The sequence below is a fragment of the Megalops cyprinoides genome, chromosome 3, assembly GCF_013368585.1.
Source record: "Megalops cyprinoides isolate fMegCyp1 chromosome 3, fMegCyp1.pri, whole genome shotgun sequence".
NCBI classification, from domain to species: Eukaryota; Metazoa; Chordata; class Actinopteri; order Elopiformes; family Megalopidae; genus Megalops; species Megalops cyprinoides.
Window position 1 is genome coordinate 6,135,827 of NC_050585.1, and position 23,027 is coordinate 6,158,853.

The following is a 23,027-nucleotide window of genomic DNA, read 5'->3' on the forward strand; positions in this document are numbered from 1 at the left end:
TGCCAGCGTGTAAGATGCAGGACAACATTCCCTGGCACCAATAAATATAAACTGTCCTGTTCCTGCAGCGCATTCAGTATCTCTGCAACTGAACGCTATGAAAACCAAGCCAGAAACCAGAAGCAGGACTTGATGAACTACAAGCAGTGAAATGGCTTAAAGCGGTGCTTATGTATCTGTGCGAAGCTTTTTTGTCTGTTTTATCACAAGCTCAGGTGGCCGAGAGCAAGGCCTTTCCAGCGCTGTGGAAATCAGTCCAGCCCCCTTACCAGCTGCCCAAGGTGCAGTTCAGTTAAAGGCAAATTAAGCAGGTGGAATTAATTCAGCGCCATGCTTCGTTTAGTGCATAATCATAGAGACCAGCTAAAGTTAATTCACAGACCCGCTGGTCAACGTCCTACACAAATACATTTTCAGTCCATTTCCTCTTCCTCTGCACAGGCTGAAGGCCTGACCGTTTCGTTTTCAGGAACGCCTCGTTTCAATGCTGGCGTGCTCCTGGCCCGGCCGCGAGCTATCGGATCTCGCCACGTGCCCCTATGCTCTGGGGGAGGGAGGTATGCGGACAGAGCTGGCACTTTCCTGTCAGCTCATTCAAGCCTCTGCTAACAGCCCCAGCTAAATGGGGCTCTGTGGGGCTCACAAAGTCACGAAGATTATGATGGCCGCAGACTACCAAAAACCTGCTCTCAAACCTTCTGCTGTGGAAGATTCCTGGCATGGCGCCTTCCTCTCCTTCTTCAGGGTTACTACAGAGCTGTCTTGCCCTGAAGTACACCATCTGAGATTTGCCTCAGATGAGGCTGGAATCTAAACACCTGATGTCAACAAACTGCAGACTACCGTGTCATTGGTTTCTCAGCTCAAGCTCCCCACCTACCTATTGCTAGAAACATTGTTCTTTTTTACACCAATGTGAGGGTTCTACTTGAAATCACAGTGTACTGTATAATGTAGCCTGCTGGCTAGCCAGTTCATATTAGCAAACAAGGCTTTTCAGCCAGTTTTAGTCACTTTAAATGAAGTACATTCATGAATAAATCCTCACAAATAAAGATGTCGTAGTGGTTCATTTTCATTTATTTGACACAAACCTTGTTAAAACAAAAAATGTTAAAACTAAAACCATTTACCATTTCCCACTGTGTACGCAATGTTTATCAGAGTCCTTTATTACTAAATGATATTGAATTACTTGTGCAAATATGAAGAAGAATATCCAAGTTTAGATGCCCATGCAGTATTAAAAAACTTTCGTTACTCTATTGTTTTTTTCTACTCAGGTGGTGAAAACAGTAAAATGCAGCAACATGGTTCACTTTTCTTCTCCAGATTGTCTGGTGGATTTTTCCTTTTGTGATGAAATACCTAATATTTCCTCTTTACTTTCAGAACATTGGGTATTTGCTGTACTGAGCTACTCCGTCATTAGTTCATGCAGCAAGGTGTTGATGTATGCTTAGTTACACCAACTGGTCTTCAGAAAATGCAAGGCACAGGCAGTAATTTGATGAAATAATACATAATCATTTTCTGTGTAGTGTGTGTGTGGTTATCCTGTAATAACACAACAGTGGTACTGGCTAACACGTCTATGTTGAATGCACTTCATACAGCTAATTAGAGAGGATATTCCCGGGGTGCGGTTTTCTAGTTCCAGTAATAAAATATACAATACTCCACCTACACTCATCCACAGCATTCATTTGACAGAATCAGCACAGCTCTTGTTCATTGTTAACTGTCTCTTGAGAAACGTTACATCTACCTCCAGCCAATTCCTGCAAGACATTTCAGGAGCACTCATTTTTTTGGGAAGTGTTTGGGAAGTCTTTGGTTGCCCATTTCTGAAATCATGCTCATATTCTGCAAATGCGACTTATTTAAAATGCACAAGAAACGAATAATTAAGAGAATAAAGAATTAAACAGGGCACACATTTTTTGCCCTGGTTTTGTAATACAGCATGCAAACAGCTTTAATTGCTCTGAGAGCATGCGGTAGACAGAAAAAAACCTCACAAGCTTCTTTCTCTGTAATATGCAACTTGAGTGATATGAAATACATATGTATGTATCTGTGAAACAACATGAAGTCTTCATGTTTCTGACTCATGGGAGCCTCCTGCAGTCAATTTAACCTGAAGATTGTGTGCCACCTACTGGTTGGTTTGTCTCATCACAACTGGTTAATTTCAAGCACATTACCAGTGAGCTGTTCAAGTTTTTAATGCCCATAAAACATTGACAGCACATCCCAAATGAAAGAATAACATTAACAAGACTGATATAAAAGAGGAGGACACAAAAACATGCAGTTTAAATTGACAATATAAACCAAACTGCAGCAAGCGAGCCAACGAGTGAGCAAGCACACACAGCTGCTTATACCAGGTGCTGCACTTATGTTTTTTTTTTCCAAGATTATTAATTTCAGTCAGCATTCCTTCACTCTGCTGCACACCACACCTCATCTCTCAAAAGCCATCCTCCATCTTTTGTTATCCAAATATATGGGTGTCTTAGAGCAGCACAAGTGTAATCATGTCGTTTCCATCTGCCTCCGTACGTCACTGAAAGCTGATATCAGTTTAGGGTTAAACATGACATTTTACGTCTAATGGCTGAGCTGTCTGAGGACAGAAGCGGATCCACTGTGGTTGAATAGGCAGTCTGCGGCTTGACAAACACGGCCTTAAACTGGGTCGGCCATCGTCCCTGCCGTCCCCTGTCCCCCCACGAAACCGAGGGAGGGAGACCTCAGGTGCGATTTGGAACAGGACGGTCACGTGAGGTTTACCGTAAAAGCTATTGCGAATGATTTGACATGTTTTCAGCGGTCAGGTGGGGTCCTGGGCTTTAGCAGAGGCTGCTAAAGTTGAGGGTGGAAAGCGGCAATGGTAAGAGGCTAACGCAGACAGCCCCTGCTGTGCTCGCAAGCCCTACGGAGGCCTGTGCACCTGCAGCTCGCTGAAAGTTCAGCGAAAGCACGTAGCCTCCCCGAAAGCTGGACTTAGGGGGGGGGTTGGGGGGCTGTGCTGGCCTCCTTCGTTTCGGAGCAGGCGAGGGAAGGCGCTCCCCTCTCCCGCAGCGGACAGACGCTGTGCCCGACTAGCTACAAGAGGCTTTGCGGAGACTTGGGGGTGGTGACACAATGGCTCGGCAGGGGATGACAAAAGGGGGAGGGAGGGGTGGACAAAGAGCAACAGAAAGAGAGAGAGAGAGAGAGAGACAGAGACACTTCGTACGAGAGGACAGAAGGGAGAAGGGGGAGACACCATGTGGCAGTCACACCGCAGTTCGGCTGGGTTCGGCTCGGCTCGGGCCGGCCCGGCGAGATTGCTCACCTTGAGGGGGGAGATGTGGGAGTGGGACACGTAGCCGTGGACGTTCTCGATTTCCGACAGGTTCTTCTCCGACACGTGCACCAGCTCCGGCGCCCGCACCTCGTTGGTCAGGCGGGGGAAGCCGTGATCCTGCGGGGGCGAATCCTCATCCTGGTACCGGTACTGCTGAGGGATAACGGGGAGGAGAAAAAAGGGCAGAGGGGGAAAAAAATGGGGAGAAAAAAGGGTGGAAGGGGATGAGAGCGGGAGGAGAAGAAGTGGCAGAGGGGGGTAGTTGGAGGAAAACACCAACAAGCCAGTCAGAATGATTACAGCACCAAAAAACATCACTGAGAATTCCCGCTCAGCAGAGAAGAGACAGAACATTTTTTATATATACAGTATATAGATGTTAACACAATCTTTGTGAAAAAACCTTGATCAAAGTGAATGCATGATGCTTAATGTACCATGAGCATGCAGAGCATTGGTGAGTTCACACAGCAAAGAGATATGGTTACCCTACAGTAAATAACATCTTCATCAAAAAGAACAGCACAGAAAAGAACACCAATGTCACGTTCCAGTGTTAGAAAGCCAACGCTGCTTTTATTATTCCAGCCAATGATGAGGCAGACAGCAGCGTTTCCCGCAGATGTAGCATAGCAATGACAATGCATCCTGGGAATGCTTAATGTTCCCACGCTGGAATGAAGCCAGGAGATGATGTCAGAAACATGGCACACGTCTCTTTGTCTAATGCTCCAGTTTGAGAGCTTTGGAGATGAGCGAGTGATATGCCAGGAAAAGAGCGTGTGCGTGTGCGTGTGCGTGTGCGTGTGCGTGCGGGCCAGTGTGTGTTACAGTCTGCCAGCATGTGCTGAGATGTGCATGAATCTCTTGCCCTCCAGCGATGTGACAGATGATGGAGACAGAGGAGGGATGACAGGGATGTTCATTGGCCAGTGGGACCTGACAGCTGTGCCCCCCTCTCCCAATACAACATGTCAAACTGTTGCAGTTCTTTATGGATAAAACTTGAGGTGATATTTGGATTAACAAAGGTTGTTCCCTCTTCTTGAAAAGCAATTTCTGAAGAAAAGAAAATATGGATTGGCTTTCTGGCAAAGTTTCCTCCCTGTAGTACATTCATTAAGCCCATTCACAGAGCCTTGTGGAAAACAACAGCTCCAGACAGGATGCAGCAAAAAGGATTGCATTAGTTAAAGGGTACCTTGGGCACCATGACCTCATACACATCCTATATATATCAAAATAAGTGTTTTTAAAACCAGCTTTAAAGAGATTTCAAGGCTTCTAGAAAGAGACAGAAAGGTCTGCTGGGAAAGAGTTCAGCTGGATGTACCAAGTCAGAAGCCCTGGAGAGGCTGACTCACATATTTGGTACGTCCTGACAAACCTCCCCCCTCAGGTTTGGTTTTTTCATAGAAAACTCTCTAACTCTCTCTAACATCCTAGAAGCCTTTTCAGCTGACAACCCCTGCAGAGAAAAGCACTTAGCCCCTCCCCCCTGCTGGAACGTGATTGGCAGAGAGTGTGATCTTCAGTGCAGCCTGAGCGGAAATGGGCGTGGCATGAAAGAGGCGGGCAGCGTGCCGCGGAGGGTGGCGGGGATGGGCGTGACGGCGCGGGCGGGGGGGTGGCGGGCCCCCCTCTCTCACCCAGGGCGCGCTCATCAGGGCGGGGTTCATGCATGGCGGCGGCTGGGCGGTGTGCGGTGACCCCTGCACCGCGGCCGGCCTGTTCTGTGGACAGAGAGAGGATTCCACCATGACTGCTGAGGAGGAGTACCCAAGGACACCCCGCTCAGGGGGGCGGGAGGGAGCAGCGGACCCCCGGCGCTCATCAGGCGACTTCCCGGCATGTGCCAGGGACAGGGGCGCAGATCGGTTGACACCGACAGGCTCCCGTGGCAAGACAGGACAAATAAACAAGACACAGACCAACTCAGGGTAAAAACTGACACAGTGCTCAAGTGGCAGAGAGCGGTGAGACTGTCAAGATGAAGGACCAAGAATGCAGAACATTTAAAAGTGCTAAAGAAAAAAGAAAAAAGGAAATCTTTGAAAGTGCAGAAACAAAGCAAGGAACAGGTGATGAATTTCGATGAGATGGTCATTACAATTGAGCTGACAGACAGAGTTCTGTTGTGTTCGGCTGCCATGGACCACCGTGCTCCTTAGCTCGTCCCTACTCAAACCACAAGAGGGAGCTCTTTGATGAAAATTCTGTACCACTGAGCATCTAAGAATCAAAGCATGACCCAAAACAACACTTCTTGTCTGCATTCCACAAAACAACTCAATGGCACAGTTTTAGTTAAATAATTAGGTAATTTCAATAAATAATTAAGAGAAAACAACCTAAAATGAACTTCTAAGATGAAATGAGTGCTTCAGAAAGGCAGTTTGAGTGTACATTATGTACTTCTGAATGGGTTTAAAGGACATCCCAATCACTTGTGTTGTCAATGACACTGTAAAACACACCACTTTTACACAACATTCACAAGAACCCACAAGAGGGACCACTCCTACCACACTGAAACCACACCCACTCTTGCAGTAATATCACACCGTACACTACTGTAATTCTCACTTCAGAATACTGCTGAGGCCGCTTTCAACTGACACTTTACTATGATATCAAATTGCCAAGAAGATAGTCATATCAAAGGCAACCCACAACGCTTACTGTACAATTCACACCTTAGACATTCTGTAACTCGACCGGTGAGCAGGATTTCAAAAACCCCGGTTCGAAGGAATGATGAGCCTCCCCGCAGGGGTTCGAGCCGCTGTCCAGGGCCCTGGGTTCTGACTGTCGTGTCACTGTGCACCACAGGCGCGAATCACCAGCATCTCCCAGCAGTCACTTCCCGCTGTGTATCAGCCAGCAACAAAATGCCAAGGAAACGTTATGGTGAGTTTCTAATTCCAGCGCCCCACTTACAGTGCGATCATATTTCAGCGACGTCCCCGCTTCTGTGCCCACGCAGGGCCGGTCCGCTGAAGCGTGATGCTCCCGCTCTGAGGTTGCCTAGCGCCGCGTGCTAATGATGAGCACGTGAAGCGTTCCGTGGTGTGTAAACCGCTGGCCTATTTCGGCTGCTTCCCTCCCTCCCACCGCCCCCCCTGCCCCGGAGCAGCCCGGCAGGCCCTCCCTCACACTGAGCATGGAGCTCCTCCGCTGCTGCTTCCGGGTCAGAGGTCACACGACGCTGGGACACGGTGGTTGGCCAGGTCACAAAAGCGCAAACATTCCTACTTGTATTCCTTGTATTGCTACCCGTTGCTTTGGGATGGGGGTAGTGAAGTAGGGGTTGGTTTGCCGGGCAGCAGGCAGAGTTGAGAAGTGCATGCCATCCTACTTGTATCCACACACAAAATCACACCACACAAGAGTTTTCGTATGCACATCACTTTCAGATGGGGGTAACGGAGTGGGGCGGGGCCTGGAATGGGAGGCAGGCCCTGGACACCCGTGGGAGGGTCTGATGGGCCATTGGTGGGGGGGGGGGGCTGGTTCAGCTTTCAGGACAGACAAACAGCCCCTCGCAGTTGACATATGTTCTGCGATCCACAGGAGGGACGGCAGGGGTTCTCGGGTCAGTGCGCGCGACCCGGGAGATGGATAAAATCTGCTCCGTCTGCCTGAGTGACGGGAGACATGCAGAGGCAGACCCGGCCCGGGCCCTGCCTGTCTCCGTGCGGACACGCTCCGTCACTGCAGCAGCAGCTCCGACGCTACGCTCCTCACTTCCTCTACGCCGCTTACATTCACTACATCTCAGCACAGCGCTCTGAAATTAGTGCTAATTGAGAAGGCAGCACCTTAGACTGCGTGAGCAGCAAAGGCAGCCTAAAAATACACAGTTATGAAAGAGCGGCTGCTTGTGAATCGCTCCTTTCAAATACATACAGCACAAATGAACTTGTGGAAAAAAATGCAATGAGAGCTAAAATACAAGTGTGGAGAACGCACTTCCAGATGGCATGAGCAATGCTACTTCTACTGTGTATAGAAATGCACAGAAGAAACAAAGTGTACAGAGACTCCAAACAGTCTAAGAGAGGGGCATTCAAGCGAAGCTAGTCATCTGGAACACCTGTTTACAGTGGGTCAGTTTCCAGCTGACAGCGCGTAGTGAAACGGAGACATCAATCACGTCCTCCTGTTCCAGGCGGCTGGAAGGTGCCATCCAGGGGATGCGTTTACATTTCTATCATTGAGACACAGAGCCCAAGGATTAGCCTAATGTCTCTACCCGGACAACACCCAGCACCCAGCACACAGGACACGGCAATCTTGTTAGCTTGTTAGCCACCACTTTCACATCCTTTCACAGCCAATCACGGAGTTACGTCTGATGTCGTTCAGGTGGGGTGGGAGGGCCCCACATGGACCCACTAGGTGTCCTGAGTGAATCATCGTATATTTACGATCCAGTGGGGCACGATGAAAGCTGACGATTTCGCCGAGTTTCACTTTGTGCAGCCTCAAACACAGCGACCCTGTCAGTGTTTGCACAGGCCTCCTCTAAGGTGTGGACAAGCGAGACGGTCGTGTGTTTGAACTGCCCACTCTCGCTAGTTCAATGTTAAACCACACCAACAGGGCTAAGAGCACATGGGACTGTTTCTGGGTGGAGCGCCCTCATCAGCTTCCCTGACCCTGTAGGTGCTGGATGTTGAGGAGCGGGGTGCTGTTAGCGGGGACGGCAGCTATTTTAAGCACCCCTTTCGTTACTCCTTTCATTACAGACACACACTGAGCTTGGGCACTGCTAACTTGCTGCACTGTATCGCTCTGCCCCTCGCAATTACAGCCAATCCGGTGGCTTCGTCCGGCTGCTTCTGTCCTCGGCTCTCTAATGGCTGGGCCAGGCTACGCCGCCAGTCCCGGAGGCAGAAACGGGCACCCTGTCATTCCGAATGCACTCGCCGCTGGCGCTTCACCTGCCCGGTGAGGACTGTCTGCTCGGCTGTCACCTGCGATGTCAGTCACAGGCAGGCCGCTGCCGACGAGCGGGATCCCTGTCAGTCAGAGCTGCCATACAGGGGAGAGAGCCATGACTCCTCATGTTTGTTAAACAGTCACTCAAATCAATGCAGAAAAAAGGGTCTGTTCACACTAATAAGACATTCTCAGTCCCCATGAATATTCTGTGAAACATCTGAAAACATTTTACAATACGCTAAAAGAATATAAAGAGACAAAGACATTATCTCACCCACTCTATGGTCACACATGCTGACTAAAGAGATTTAGTGCCACTGAAATCCAAGCTGTCCCTGTTTTCTATGCCATTTTGTTCCTAACACAAGTCATATTTAGTGTTGTGTCATGGTGTGTCACTTTTTCACTGCGGCAAGCAAAGGTGCACTAGACAGCATCTTTTGTTTCACACTGTGCTTGAAGGAAAACACGAAGATTTATGTGATCTGTGGTTGATATAATGACAGCATTCAAATATCACAATCAAATATCAAGATCACTTATGGCCATCTCTGCCTATCACATCATATATTTTAGTTTGAGCAAAATACCACACAGAGAAAAATTCCTGGGCTTTCTGCCCAGGATAATGCCAGCGTTATATATAATAATATATAATATATATAATACATATTTATATATATATATAATATATTATATATAATAATACTGACAACCTCCTGACTATAAAGGACCGAAGTACTGACTGAAACATCTGTCTCAAAGCAAGCACGTGCGTATGGTCAGACGCACACGTGTTTACCGTAAGCGCAGACGTGCTGCTCTGACAATCACATTGATGACGATGACAGGCCTCCTACCCCCTTCAATGACATCACTCCTGTGTAAGACATTAGGACCACACAGTCAGACCCTTTGCCACTACCCTGAGATCATCCTGGGAGCTGTTCCATCACAGATTGTAAATGACATGACGGCTGTATTTAAAAATACAGTTTTACCTTGTTGCTGGCACTTGTGAGGCAGGGGGATATTTAATACGCACTGTCTCTGGCATGTCAGTCAAGCTAAAAGTTTCGTCTACTTTCCCGGTAATCTGCGTCCCTGAAAAATGCTATCAGAGGCTACTAGGGGATTAGCATTACGGAGATTACAATAAATATTGGGCTCCTCTTGATCTTATCCAGGGGCCGTTCAGAGGAATGTTTTATTCCTGCTGGAGTAATGATTGATTTCTACCCACAATCCCTTTCATGTAGAGCCGTGTTTGAAGTAAGTCTCTTGTCCCTCTTCCACTGTTGGCTTTCCCATTGTTTGCAGTCCTGCCAATTAGGGAGCTCCAATATAAACAAGAGTCCTGATGGATTGCGGTGGTGATGGTGAGTGTGTGTGGTGAGAGTGTGTGTGTGCGTGTGTGTGCGTTGGGGGGTGGGGGACAGAGAGAGGAGGGAGAGAGATGGAGAGAGAGAGGGAGGGGTGGGGGGGGGGGGCCCTGTCAAAAAAAAAAAAAAAAAAGGAGAGGGGAATTTGGAGAGTGTCGCTAATTTGACGAGACGCCGACATCCACAGCAACGCCCACGCGCTCTCCGAGCTGCTGCCTGGGAGGCCCGGACTGGTGCCCGGGGCGGAACCCATTCGACCGGTGCCAAACGCACCCTGAATGAGCGCTGTTCTGATTAATTACTGCGGCCGGTACAGACGGGGGGTCACAACCCTGGGCCATGACAGGAGTGGACACGATGCTCCCAGCATGCTCCCGGAAAGCTTTCCTGCACTGCGACTGCCGCAGCCCCCATGCACCCCTGCTCTGCTGCACGCTGAGTGACAGGACTCACCTCCCAGCATGCCGTGCAGGAGCTGCAGACAGCAAGCCGCATCAAAGCAGAGCAGAGCAGAGCGCAGGGAAAGACGGGCAGACTACACTGATCTTCGGGGGGCAACACGTCACCCTTTAAGCAGGCTACGCATAGTAGGCGTTTCAAAGGTAACGCATGACGCTGCAGCACCAGCCCCCCCCCCCCCCCCCCCCCCCCCCGCACACAGACACACAGTGCATGTACAGTAAGGATACAGCTGACATTTGGGAAACGTGAGCTCCTCTCGTCAGATGAATCACCAGTGAGCTAACGCAAGTGTTCCCAATCCCTGCTACATGGTTTGGCGACAAGCAAAAAAATCGTCGCTCACCATGGGCCCTCACCAACCCCTCCAGTTTGATATCTAAGGTTCCCAGCGCTCCATCTCTCCCCAGTTTCCCTGTCAAGGCCGTCTGCTCCGCGACACCGCACGGCACAGGACAGAGCGGCTGACAGTTCAGAGCGCGCGCGCAGCGCGGTGAAATCACGGCAGGATATGATGAGTGGAGACGATTAGCCGCGGCTGCAGTGGCACCCAGGCACCGCGCCGAGGCGCAGAGTTAACCTGATGCAGATAAGGAGACATCACGGTTGAGGCCACTAATGTATAGCTTAACCATGGGGAAGTAATGCTCACTCCAGGACAAAGCCAATCTGACAGATGCTGTAAAGGTTAGAAGCTGCTCATTTGCTCCATATGTAGGGCTACAAGACACGCTGCACAGCTAACTCAAGGGAAAATTCAGTTATCAGCACACGTCGAATGGTTTTGGCGACCGTTATTTCCTTCAAACACAGACTTGGGAAAACCGCGTAGAAATACTGAGCCTTCTTTGATCCGTATGAAAGTACCGATGCATTTTTAAATCAAAGACCGCATGTATTGATGATTCTAAACACTGACTACTGAGTTAGTTGCGAGAGAAACCAAATGATCACAAAGATACAGAGAGAGCAGAATTGAGGCCTCTCACCCTCCTCCAGAGATGGTCTACCAGCAAATCACGTCACGCTCCTGTGGGTGGAAAATTGCAAAGAAAGGAAGATTGTCCTTGATGGTGATGGCACACGACACAAATATACATCTATCTGTGCGGAGAATCAATACAATCCTATTCCAGAGCTAATCGTGCTAGCAGCATGGTGCACTGACATCTCCAGAGCAGTCCCCCGGACAATGGCCCAGGGCGGAGCTTCCACTCGCCGTTGCTTAGTGGCTATTGTGGGAGGGAACGTGCATCAACAATAACTCCAGCCCTCATAGCCAGCCTGCAGATAACCCCCAAACCAAATGAAAGTAGTAAATGTCTCAAATGTTTGAAGTGTCCCTGAGCCATACGGCACAGTTCTAACACTGCCTGTCAGATAACACCACTGTGTTACACTGAGAACACTTAATTCTGCAAGGAAGAACTGCAAGTCAAGAGCGCAATTAAGAATTGCAACAATCTACCACTGGAAATGGAGAACAGTCCTTGTCTCCCGGATTTAGTGAAGCTTAACTGATTTATTTTGTACACTCACATCTTACTCCATGCAGCAGGAGCTCTGTGTATTTCAATCTCTTCGTAGGGTGCAGAATCTGTTCTGGGAGCTACTATGAGCTTACAAGATCTTGTTTGACTGTAAGATCTCCCATTTTGGTGTGGAATCTCCTACTGTAAGTGGCGACCTGCTGTGCTTCCTTGATTTGCACGTCTGTGGTTGGCGGATCCGTTCTGGGGTCCCCTTTAGAGCGTGCGGGATTGGCTGTATGTTTGTGGGGTCCCACCTCGCTGCTTCCTGTGCGGTCGCTGGACCTCCTGTGTTCCGCCGCCCCGATTGGCTCCCGCGCCCGGCGGTGCCGGCGGGTCCCTTCCTCTCACCGCGGCTCCGCTCGGGAGGACGAGCCTAGACGAGAATGCAAGGTGGCGTGGCCCTGGGCAAATCCTGGTCTGTGAGCCCGACCGCGATGCGCACGCGCTGACCCCGTTTCCCGTGCCTCCGCATCCCCCAGTACGCTGTCCGAAACGCAGGGGGAAAACCACACAGCCAGCTACGCACCTCTGCGGTCCAGCACACAGGAGAGGAAGGGAGCAGACGGCAGCACGACAGATCGAGAGACTGAGAGAGACGGTGGAGAGAGATGGTCCTAAATGAGCATTTTTTGGGATTGGAGATTATGCTCACTCAAATGGATATTTGCCACACAATGTCAAAATAATCTCCACAGTAACAACAAGTGGGCCGCCAAATCCTGCCCCTCCGGCTGCCAGAACAGCAGCTGAGGGGGAGGTGCCATGTGCGGAGAGGGGCAGGAACTCTACAGGGACCCAGAAACAGGAGAGACCTGCTGGGTGTGCGTGTGTGTGTGTGCGTGTGTGTGTGTGTGTGTGTGTGTGTGTGTGTGTGTGTGTGTGCGCATGCGTGCGTGAGTACACATGCGTGCATGTGTGAGTGCTTCTGTGTGTGTGAGGGACCATACCTGTGTAGATGAACATGTGTCAATAGGTACACCAGCACAGACACTAATCTCTGTGAGACACACCAGTGCGGACAACCTGCCTCAGAAACTCCCAGCCCACCCTCCGTCTCTCCGCACCCCTCCACCCCCCCCTCCTCGTCTCTCCTGCTTTAATGCCGAGGGAGCATGGCTGGCTGCAGCCGAGATTCACTGTACCTTGTTAAGAGCAAATCTCGGAGCCCTAAGAATTAGCTGTAATGTGATTCTGGCCTCATGCACCCATGAAAAAATAATACGGCACGACAATCTGAAAAAGCCACTACGCCGCATCAAATCAGACCACTTCTGTGCACTTACAATGCCCTGCTCTCCTATTCCGAGAACTGCGGAGAAACATTGAAAAGGAAAAAGGTGAAGACAGCCCCAGATCACGGCTATACAGTAGGCTGTTAAACGTGAACATGTTATGTTCTGTGGTGCTGGAAGCCGCTCTGGATAAGAGCGCCTGCTAAACGCATGTAGTATAACGTAACGAACAGCGCATGTGTATGTGCGCTATTTCGCACAGAACCCAAAGAACGTAAAGTGTCCCGGAAGGCTGAACTTCACTTAGCGTTAGCGTCTGCAGTTTGACGCGGATATCTGGCAGTCTCTGCGAACGCGTGGCTTAGAAGCATGAATCACGGCATGTAAACACATACGTGAGGAGCACGCGCGGTCCCCGTGCCATTATAACCGCGGATCCCGCCGTGGCCCCTTCCCCTCTTTACGTGATTCACTTTCCATATGTTCCGAATCACCGCCTCGCCGTGACCCACGCCGATGACAGCAAACACTAATTCGCTCTGAGCATGTTTGTAGAAGGGGGGGAGGGTGGGTGTGGAGAGAGGCAAAACAGAGGAACACATGACCGAATAAGAGATTCCCCTGCTTTTCCCGAGCCTCTGCGGAGGTAGCGCTGACCTTTTCGACTGCATTTAATTAGAAAGACCGGCAGAAAAGAATGTGGGAAAGGATGCGTTAGTTAAGCGCCTGCTTCAGAGGGAGGCTGTCTGCCTGTTCAACCACGTTAAAGCTTTTTATGGACATCGGACATCAGTCCTTTTTTTCTAGACAGCGTGGTTTAGATTGACAGATTCTTTATAACAGCACAAGAGACATTACAATGCTAACGGTCTGCCGTGAAAGTCATTAAGGAATCCAATTTTCCCTGAACACAGCGCTCATGTTTTATGTGTTTGTCCTCACTGACTGCCCCTGCTAGCATGAAATGCTACTTTCACAGACAGCCCGGGCACTAATGACATTACTCAAGCTACGAGCTACAGACCCCAGAGTCGCGCGGGCGGTGGCGGCAGCCTACCTTGCATCCAAACATTAACGACAACGTGTTGTCGGAGCAGGCAACTTTGCAGTGGCAGAGCATGGGGGAGAAGCAGTCGGGGTTTTTGACGATGGGAGACATTCCTTCCCGCGGCGCGAGGGTGGGCTCTGGTTCCGGGCTCCCAGGCGGTCACCACGCGCGGCCCCAGGGAGTGGAGACACGTCGGGGGTCTGCCGTGCGCTCGCTCACTCACAGAACCATGCTGCTGGTTTCTCCGCTCTCCCTCTCGGTCTCGCCGTTTCCTCTCTCCTCTCTCCCTCTCCAACTTAAGCTCTTCCCCCCTCTCTCGCTCTCTCCCTCTCCCCTTCTCCCTCTCACTCGCTAGCTCACTCTTTCTCCCTCTCTCACTCTCCTCCTCTCTGCACTGCTAGCCCCGTCTCCCGCTCTTCTACTGTCTTCCACAACCCCCCTCCACCCTGCCACACACACACACACACACACACACACACACACACACACACACACACACACACGCGCACTGACACTGTCTCTCTCTCTCTCTCTCCCCCCTTTTCCACTTCTTCCACTTCCTTTCTACCTCTATGTTTTATCTTTATTCACACCATCGTGCTCTATTGGGAGGGACACCATGGGACTGCTACGCTCAAACGGAGACCTGCACACCATTCATTAAAAATCTGAGCACAAACGCAAAGTAAAAAAAGTGCAGTCTGAAGCTGAAGGGCAGGTGGAGGGATGTTAGCGTGCGCTATATAAAGGCTCGGCACGCCCACGCCGGCCGGCATTCCCTCGGGGCACCTCGGAGCGCGCAGAGCTCACAGCTGCCACCGCCAGCTTTCAGGACTCAGGCAGCGGCAGCACCCCGCACTGCTGAGGGGAACCCTGCTCATCCTACAGTGAAATCACTGTCATCTCTCACTCACTCACTCATCCACTCACTCTCTTCTCATTCACTCTCACTCACTCACCCACACACTCACCCACACACTCACCCACACACTCACCCACACACTCACCCACTCACTCACCCACTCACTCACCCACTCACTCACCCACACACTCACCCACACACTCACCCACTCACTCACCCACACACTCACCCGCTCACTCACACGCTCACTCGCACGCTCACCCGCAGTCAATGGGGGGCCGCGAGAGCCGAAACGCCTACGGTTCTTAAATAGGCTGGGATGCGCGAGGTGCCACTGCCCACCAAAGAGACTGTACTAGTGCCAGTCCCGGGGTTCTGGACCGAGCCCAGGCAGCGCTGGCATGGTGCCCGTGTTCTGTGCGGCTGGGTGGTGCCGGCGAGAGATGCTGTCGGGTCGGGGGGGGGAGACGTCCTCGCAGCGAGAATTACGAGTCTGCTTCTCAGTGTAGTGAATTTCAGCGGCATGCACGGAGGAGCCCATTAACCCTGACAGCACCTGATCGGAGGTGCAGGGTAGGAGCCGTGGAACAAGCGGGGCGCTCTGATTACAGCGGGGCCTCGGGCTCTCTGCCACAGCCCTCACAAGCAGCAGGCAAGGTGCAGGGGAACGTCTCCTCCGGGGATGCGCCATGGCGGCTCTGCGTGCTCGCCAAGGGATCTTAGAAAGGCAGCTAGCAACACCCGAAAACAAGCTGTGATGAGGACCTGCGTGCAATGTGAGCAGGAAGCTACATCCTAACAGAACAGATACAGCACAAGCAGCTGACAAAATGCTACATACAGACTTTGTAGTGCTGTGTGTGGTGCACTGTGGTGTAGCGATGTGTGTTGTACTGTACTATACAGTAATGTAGTTTGGTGTGTAGTGTGCTGTAGTGCAGTGCTGTGTGTGTGATGCACTGTAGTGTAGTGACCTATGTGTTGCACTACACTGTACTGCTGTGTAATGTAGCGTGCATTTAAATCAGAGCCTGCATAGCGTTATTAGTGCTACTCACTGGAGCTGAAGCTAGTGGTGCCTATTAAGAGCGCTCCTGAAGAGAATTACTAACATGAGGCTAAGCTCTGGTACAGTCACACACCTTTCTGTCCCCGATACACACATAGAGTAGATCCTCTTCACCCCTGCCAGAATAATTTTTCAATCTTAATGTCAACATGATCATGGAAATATTGAGAGTACCTTTTTTGTGTGTTCACTGTGGAAAGAGATCTCATCCACATTGCCGTGACTCAAATAATGGTGTGTAAAAAGACATTCTGGGCAGCTCTGCACTGTGAATGGAGAGTGCAGGCATGCTCAAGCAGGTCAGTATGCAGCACTGGTAATGTAGCCAAGCGGCCAGTTCCAGTTCTATCATAATTTCTGCTGGCGCTTTGATTGTGGCTGCTTCATGGGCTTTACAGGATACGCCGTTAAAACTGCGGGAGTAAATCTGAAAAACCAACGATGAAAAAAAGAAATTAAATCACTGGCCTCTCCTTTTGGGGATGGAACATTTTTGCTTCGGTCTTTGCTGCTCTTTAAAATGAATGGCTCAAGCCGCCAATCATCCCTTTCTGATAGTATGCACCCGAGGTGATTCCTGAGACACACGCATGCACACAAATGCATATACATAGACACACACACACACACACACACACACACACACACTCGCATGTGCGCACAGATAGTACCTCGGGCAACATGCATGACAGGGAGGGAAGATTAATGTACCAAACACAGAACCATTAGAGCGTCTTCTTCCCATGTCAAAAGACTGAAGAGTAATATTAACCTACATAATAAGCTACTTTCAGCAGATTAAAAAAATTACAGCTAATTTTAGAAATGAGTATCATCGTAAATATAGTCCTATGAAAAATACAATGGATTACAAATATAAAGACAAGTGCAGCAGCATCAAGCAAGTAATTTACCCTGAATTGACTTAGATAATATCGAGCTGTATGAATAACATAAGCAAGCCAAGTAAAGCTAGTTTCTCTGTGTAAGAGCATCTCCTAAGAAATAATGTGATACCATGTACAGTGCAGTAATGTAATTACTGAAGTAGACATTGTCTCCACTGTAACATCCTCTTGAAGAGACCGTATGGTTATGTGGTATTACATTATATCATAGGAGCATCACCTAAGAAATAACGTAATACCACTTACAGTGCAGTAACGTAATTATTGAAGTGGATAATGTCTCCACTGTAACATCCTTTTCAGCCGACTGTACTGTTACGTGTGACCAGTAGATGGCGTAATGTGATTGAGCTATCACTTCTATTTCAGGAGCATCTGGATCAGCCGAAGTGTGATTACTGTACATTTTAAAATCTATGTTTGCTGAACAAAATGTTTACCCAGCCAAAGGTCTCATCACAGCTTTCTCAAAGGCTTTCTCATAGAGAACAGGAAGGAGTCCAAATAAAGATAAACCAAAAACAGGCAGGATTTCCATCTGTCTAGCCTAAGCCAAAACACTGCAGAACATCACTGAGGTTTCCTAACTGTCTAGTACTTCAGGGCCTGATCAGAGCAGATCACATTGTAGCCACAAAAACACATACTTTTTAAAATCTTTTTAAAACTCACTGAGAGAGGCGATTCATCTCAAATCTATCTGGCATTTCTTTGGATCTATAGAAAACGAGACCTATTCAGAGGCAGGGAAATTGCCATGGAGTTGACCCGAGCCTTAATGATGGTACGACAGTTCAGTAATAATTTCAATGAACCTTATGAGTAATGGAGGGGGCAGGCACAAGCTATATCAGCTGCAATCATTGCATGCATCACCTGACCAATATCAAACTGCAATTTCTGTGTTCAGTTTTATTACCCACAGTCCTGTTCTGTTATTCATCTGCCTGTTTGATTCCCTGATGTATGTGTTATCCAGGCTAGTCTGTGGTAGAAGAAGCTAAGCCCTCAGGTGATGTACAAAAACACAGCTGTTTTGCTACTTTTGATCCAGTTGCTGTGCAATTTCAGTTCCATTTCCATTCAGCCAAACAAAATGTCACTTCTGTTTTAATAAATAATGCATGAGCTGTATCATCAGCTTTCATTTTTTCTAATGGTATATTGAATATTACCCACAGAAAATTCCATAAATTCCACTCTTACCAACACAGACCATTATAACTTTTTAAAAACAGTTTTTAATAATATGAGTATATTTACTGAATAATATCTCTCTGCACGCTGGATAAAGTTGACTGCATTGTTTGTATCAGCCTGTAACAGTGTCTACTATGACAGTGTCCATTTCTGCAGCTCCTGATTCAGTGTACTCAAGGAAGTCCCACACATTTTTAGACTGGTGAGGTGACTTCAGCAGGGGAGGTCATCCACAGCCAGTCTTCAGTTACTAAAAATTTCTTGCCTCAGTGCTACAGGTTAAAAGCACTCAAACCACCTTCCTCATCCCCCCCCCCCCGCCATGTCAGGGCTCACTGGTCACCTGTCACATCTCTCTGTTAGCGCTCCTGACAAACTGCACCCACTCACAACACCGATGGACAAGTGTGGAAAGATGACAGCTGATCTTTATTTATATACATGCCTGTGTAGAACATTCATTCAAACCTCTCCTCCAATCAACCCCTCTCCAACCATTATATACAGTGAATGCGTGAGAGAAAGTGAGCGAGAGATAGAAATGCAGCAACCCATAAATTAACACTGACGTGCTTAGTTCATTTCCAATTTGGCAGGTGCAGTACGTAGCTTCCTTGCCGATATCCAGTAAACACTAGTGGAAAGAGGCCCTGGCTAGAAGCCTCTGGGTGCATTTCCGTAAGAGGGGAACAGTGACGCATTTACATGCTGCACTGCAAATGTCAGAGCTACATCACCCCTCCTTAAACCCTTAATGCACCACTATCCTATACTACAGTTATTGATTCTGAAGAACTTGGAAAGACAGAGAGGAGTCGCCAGGGGGCAGCAGCATTGAGCTCAGGATGAATTTTCATCCAGCTTTCTGAGCAGAACTGCTTAAAGTGCACTGCTTTTGTGCTGTTTCATGTATTTTTCCTGCTTCTTTCTGATCATCCACACCTTGTCTCTGGAACCTATTGCCCTCTTTCAGTAAATATCCAGCAGGCATCACTGATTAATGCATTTGTTACTCATGCTGTCTAAATGTGTGTGAAGGTCGCCTGAAGTCATGGGCTTTGCCCGTTATGGCTGCCAAATGCATTTATTGCTCCTCAATAAGGCATGTCAAAAGCACTCACTCATCTCATATGTGGCACATTCATCAGGCACGGACTGAAGACATGCCCTAACCTCTGGACACGGCTGAGAGTCCCTGACTAGGGCCGATATGGCCGTCTCTAATGCCCACTGCAACAATTACCTTTGCCAATCTTTAGCTGCCGTTGATCTGTCTAAACAGTATTTGCCATTTTGAAACACTAGGTCCTGAGTATGGCCACTACAGCTTGAAAGCTGAACCTTTCCAACTTGCAGTCTCTAGTTTGCAAAATGCAGCTGGGACAAAATGACTTCTGAAGGCACGCAGATTTTTCTTCTTCACAAATTCACAAGCATTCTCTCTGTGAACAGGCAATGCTGACAGGTTGTAAACATGCCCCGCTCCCTGTAGGCGAAACCCAATCAAACAGAGCTGAGTGGGTGGCCGGAAGTGTTCTAGCCGTCGCTCTCTCCTTGCCCTGTGGTACCCCCAGCGGGCCGCGCGGGACTGGCGGCCCCTCCGGAGAACGAAGCAGATTATCTGCACACTTTACACCCGTGTGGGGCGATGAGCCCAACAACGCCAGCACTCTGTAACAGGCATCTGCAGGTCCTGAGGGAAACACGCATGGAGCAGGGCAGCAGTGCTACCATGGAGAAACCAGGTCAAAATGCAACAAAATGTCACACAACAAAATGTGCTCCTTTAGACACAACATATTCTTGACATTTCATGTGACATTCTCTATTTTTTATTTTAGTGCCAGGTGCGCACAATGAAAAACCAAACAAAACAACGTATATATATTATTCACCCAAGTCTGTTTAGTCCAGATTCAATCACAGCAACCTTCTTTGCGCAAGCTCCAATTAATCTCGAAGGCAGAATTTTTCCCGTGTGGAGCATAACCCTCTGAGAGTGTGGGGCAGTGTTGCTGAAGCTCAGCCTGCGGTGTTCCTCACGGCTCGACCCTGGGGCCGCTCTCTGCAACAGCCAATTGCAGCAGCTCAATTTCGTGACCCCCACCCTCACGCAGCGTGAAGCCAATGTCCAAACTCACCCATCTTTTGTTTCTCTCAGAGAAACAAAAATCAGACCAAATGCTGAGAAAATCTGGCCAGCCTTCTTTGCCATGCTGTCCCTTGTCAAAGTGAATCATGAAAAGTTAAGGGTAATTAGGGGATTTTCACATTTTTAAAGGGATTAATAAAGCAGACAAGATGAGCCATTTCACAATGAGTTCTGAACAAGAGGACTTAAGTGGTAATTAAAAATTTGTAAAAGGTAAATTTAACACTTACATTAGAAAGCATCCTTTCACTCACAGGTGTAAATGAATGGAACAGCTTACAAGGACTCATAATGCGAGCATTAGAGTCAAGACCAGACCTGTCACAGTTCAAGATGCATTCCACACAATAGGCAGGAGGACAAGCTCAACTGGGACAAATGTCTTGGTGCCTTTCCTAATTTTCTTATGTCCTTCTTTCTTTTTAAATCCTCTTAACCAATTGAAGATGGTGTAATTGCAGAGTAATACGTTACAGGCAACTTGGGCATAACGGCAGCTAATTGACCATATCTCATCCAGTTTACAGATGCAGTGCTGGTGAGATGATCTGCAAGACATTTTCAAGACCTTCTGTGCCCTAATTTAATGTAAAAGTCATGTTAATTATTCATCCCTCCCTCAAAGGACAAAGCATAAATGTCACATTTTGAAGCAGCCACTGTACACCACAGTCCAAACAAGATATGAAAACCCTGGCAAGCATTCTCGGAAATCTTACATACACAATAATGTGGATAGCACATGGCTTAAAAAAACAACACTACAAGTATCACCACAGGCATACAGCTAGAATTCAAGCACTGATGGATATTTGACTGATGTCATACAAGTAATCAAAAAGTAAGATGTTCGATGACACACACTCAATACAGAATGTAGATGCCTTCCAATGGCCAGGTAGAGCTGTGTGTCTTTTCACAAAGTTAAAGGATGCACCTGGCTCTGACTCAGTTCAGCAGACATGCACAGTGCGTACTAAAAGCAGGTGACCATTCGCAAGGTTACCGCCGTCCTCCACAGCAGGTGCTGAAAGTCTAGACCTGAACACGACCCGGTTCCCTGCCATGAGGATGAGCGGTGTTCTGCCAGAATCCCTGGGACTCAGCACATTTCTGCCAGCGCGGCAGCTTTCGGGGCGATTTGGCCAGGTGACCGTCTACGGGATAGTTGCCGTGCGCGAGAGGGACGCTGTGCGGGAGGAGGTGCAGGAATACAGGCCTATCCGAAGCCGCGGGGCCTGCCCGGCAGGGTATCAGAGCCTCAGCACGCTCTAGAGACGCTCACAGAGGTTTCGCTGAAGCTCGCGATAGCAACGCTCAGCGCCGCCAAGGCCACCTCCAGCGGACTGGGCTTCTTTCAAGGCATAACGGTGCAATCACGATTCGGGCTCATTTCGGCTTAGCTTCCAGGCTTCTGCCACTACAGCTGCACTCCTCTGCAGCGATCCCGAACCTGCCTGCGAATGAGAAGACGCGTCCTCGGCCATCAAGCACGAGGATGAATTTTCTTTTTTAAACGAGCCGATAAATAAATCCGGTGGCAAGCGAGCGAAGCCGCAGTGGTTCGCGTCAGCACGGTGCCCGACACACTGCGGCATGCTGGCAGCGTTCTCCTCTTTGACAAACACAGCTCCAGGAAAGAAAGGAGAGAGGGAGAGGTAACGGGAAGCAAACCCATTTCCATACGGCCGAGCACGAGGCTTTACAACAACACAAAATCATCCCTCGTATCGACCGGCCCCAACATCCCACTGGATCCTCCTGCTATAATTCAATCCACGCTCAATCATCGAAATTTGTTGAGGAAGCAGGATTTTTTTTTTTTGCACTGCATTCGCATAACAGCAAATCCTACCTCTTGCAAAAGCCCTTAAGTGATCATTAATACTTTATCATCGCTCTGAGCGGGGAATTGGGTACCTTCGAAAAGGGAGTCTGCCGCGAGCGCCTGTTAAGGGCGCAGGGCAACACCCACGACAATCAATGGCATGTGTTCAATCTCCCCACAAAAATCTTTAGCTCCAATGAGTGAACCTTTTGCTTCAACAAACTTACATGTTATGCCTGTTTTTTTTTTAATCCCAGATGTATAAGAAGATAAAAAAAAGAGTAATCCTTTACGTTGCTACCAAAAGTTTAGTCTGAGACAGCATGGACACTACTCATATAATACATAGTATAGACAGGCCATCTTAACCCTACCCCTAACCAGGTAGCAATAAATGCAGTCCGTGCAGGAATGCTGTAACAGCATATGGCTGCTGAATGGCTCGAAGCGTGTTAAGAATAGCTTTCCAAACACTTAGTCCCCCGATGCCGAGCCGAAGGTGGATTTCACAGCCTGGCTTCAGTACCTTCTCCCAATTTAAATCTTTTGACAGATTCAAATAAGGGCTCAGCAGGATTACCTTGCACTTTACAAGAGCGCTGCGTTACTAGCCGAGCTCTGTGCCAAAAGAACGTTTGGGAGTTTCAAAGCAAATGAGCAAGAAAAAAAAAGGTCTGGCCCCTAAAATGATTTAGAGGGGGGGGAGAAGGTACACTCCCGTCAGACGTCACCGAGAGTACTCGCCGGACGCGGCCGCCAGCACGCGCCACGCCTCAGCGCCGAGGGGGCCGCCTGACAGCTCATCGCTGGACATACGCACAGGAACAAAGCAAAAATTAATTTGGAGTCTGACTGCTTTTTACACGAGATTTAATTACAGCAGAAGAGGGGGCAATTAATTTTCGCCTCACCGCTGGAGCCTGACGGCAGCTCTGGGGCTTCAGATTAGCTGAGGTGGAGCGTGAACTCTCAGCTCGGATCCCTGTGAGTGCTGGGCTGGGCCGCATGCCCACATGTCACCTGGGCAACAGCGCTTATCTGAAGACGGGA

General features: G+C 48.9%; 1 protein-coding gene across 6 annotated transcripts in view; it reads right to left on the minus strand.

The window, feature by feature from the left end:
- The window catches only part of dlg2 (discs, large homolog 2 (Drosophila)), a 220,566-nt gene that overhangs the window by 127,816 nt on the left and 69,723 nt on the right, over positions 1 to 23,027 (minus strand). For 3 of the 6 annotated variants that reach the window (XM_036522964.1, XM_036522963.1, XM_036522960.1), the window contains exons 1-3: positions 13,968 to 14,242; positions 5,008 to 5,091; positions 3,347 to 3,511 (exon numbers count right to left, since the gene is read on the minus strand). In XM_036522964.1, coding sequence (XP_036378857.1) covers positions 3,347 to 3,511; positions 5,008 to 5,091; positions 13,968 to 14,069 — 351 coding nt within the window. In that variant the 5' untranslated portion in view covers positions 14,070 to 14,242. Of the gene's footprint in view, positions 1 to 3,346; positions 3,512 to 5,007; positions 5,092 to 13,967; positions 14,243 to 23,027 lie in introns of those variants that run through there. The other 3 variants (XM_036522961.1, XM_036522962.1, XM_036522959.1) reach the window with 3 other exon arrangements.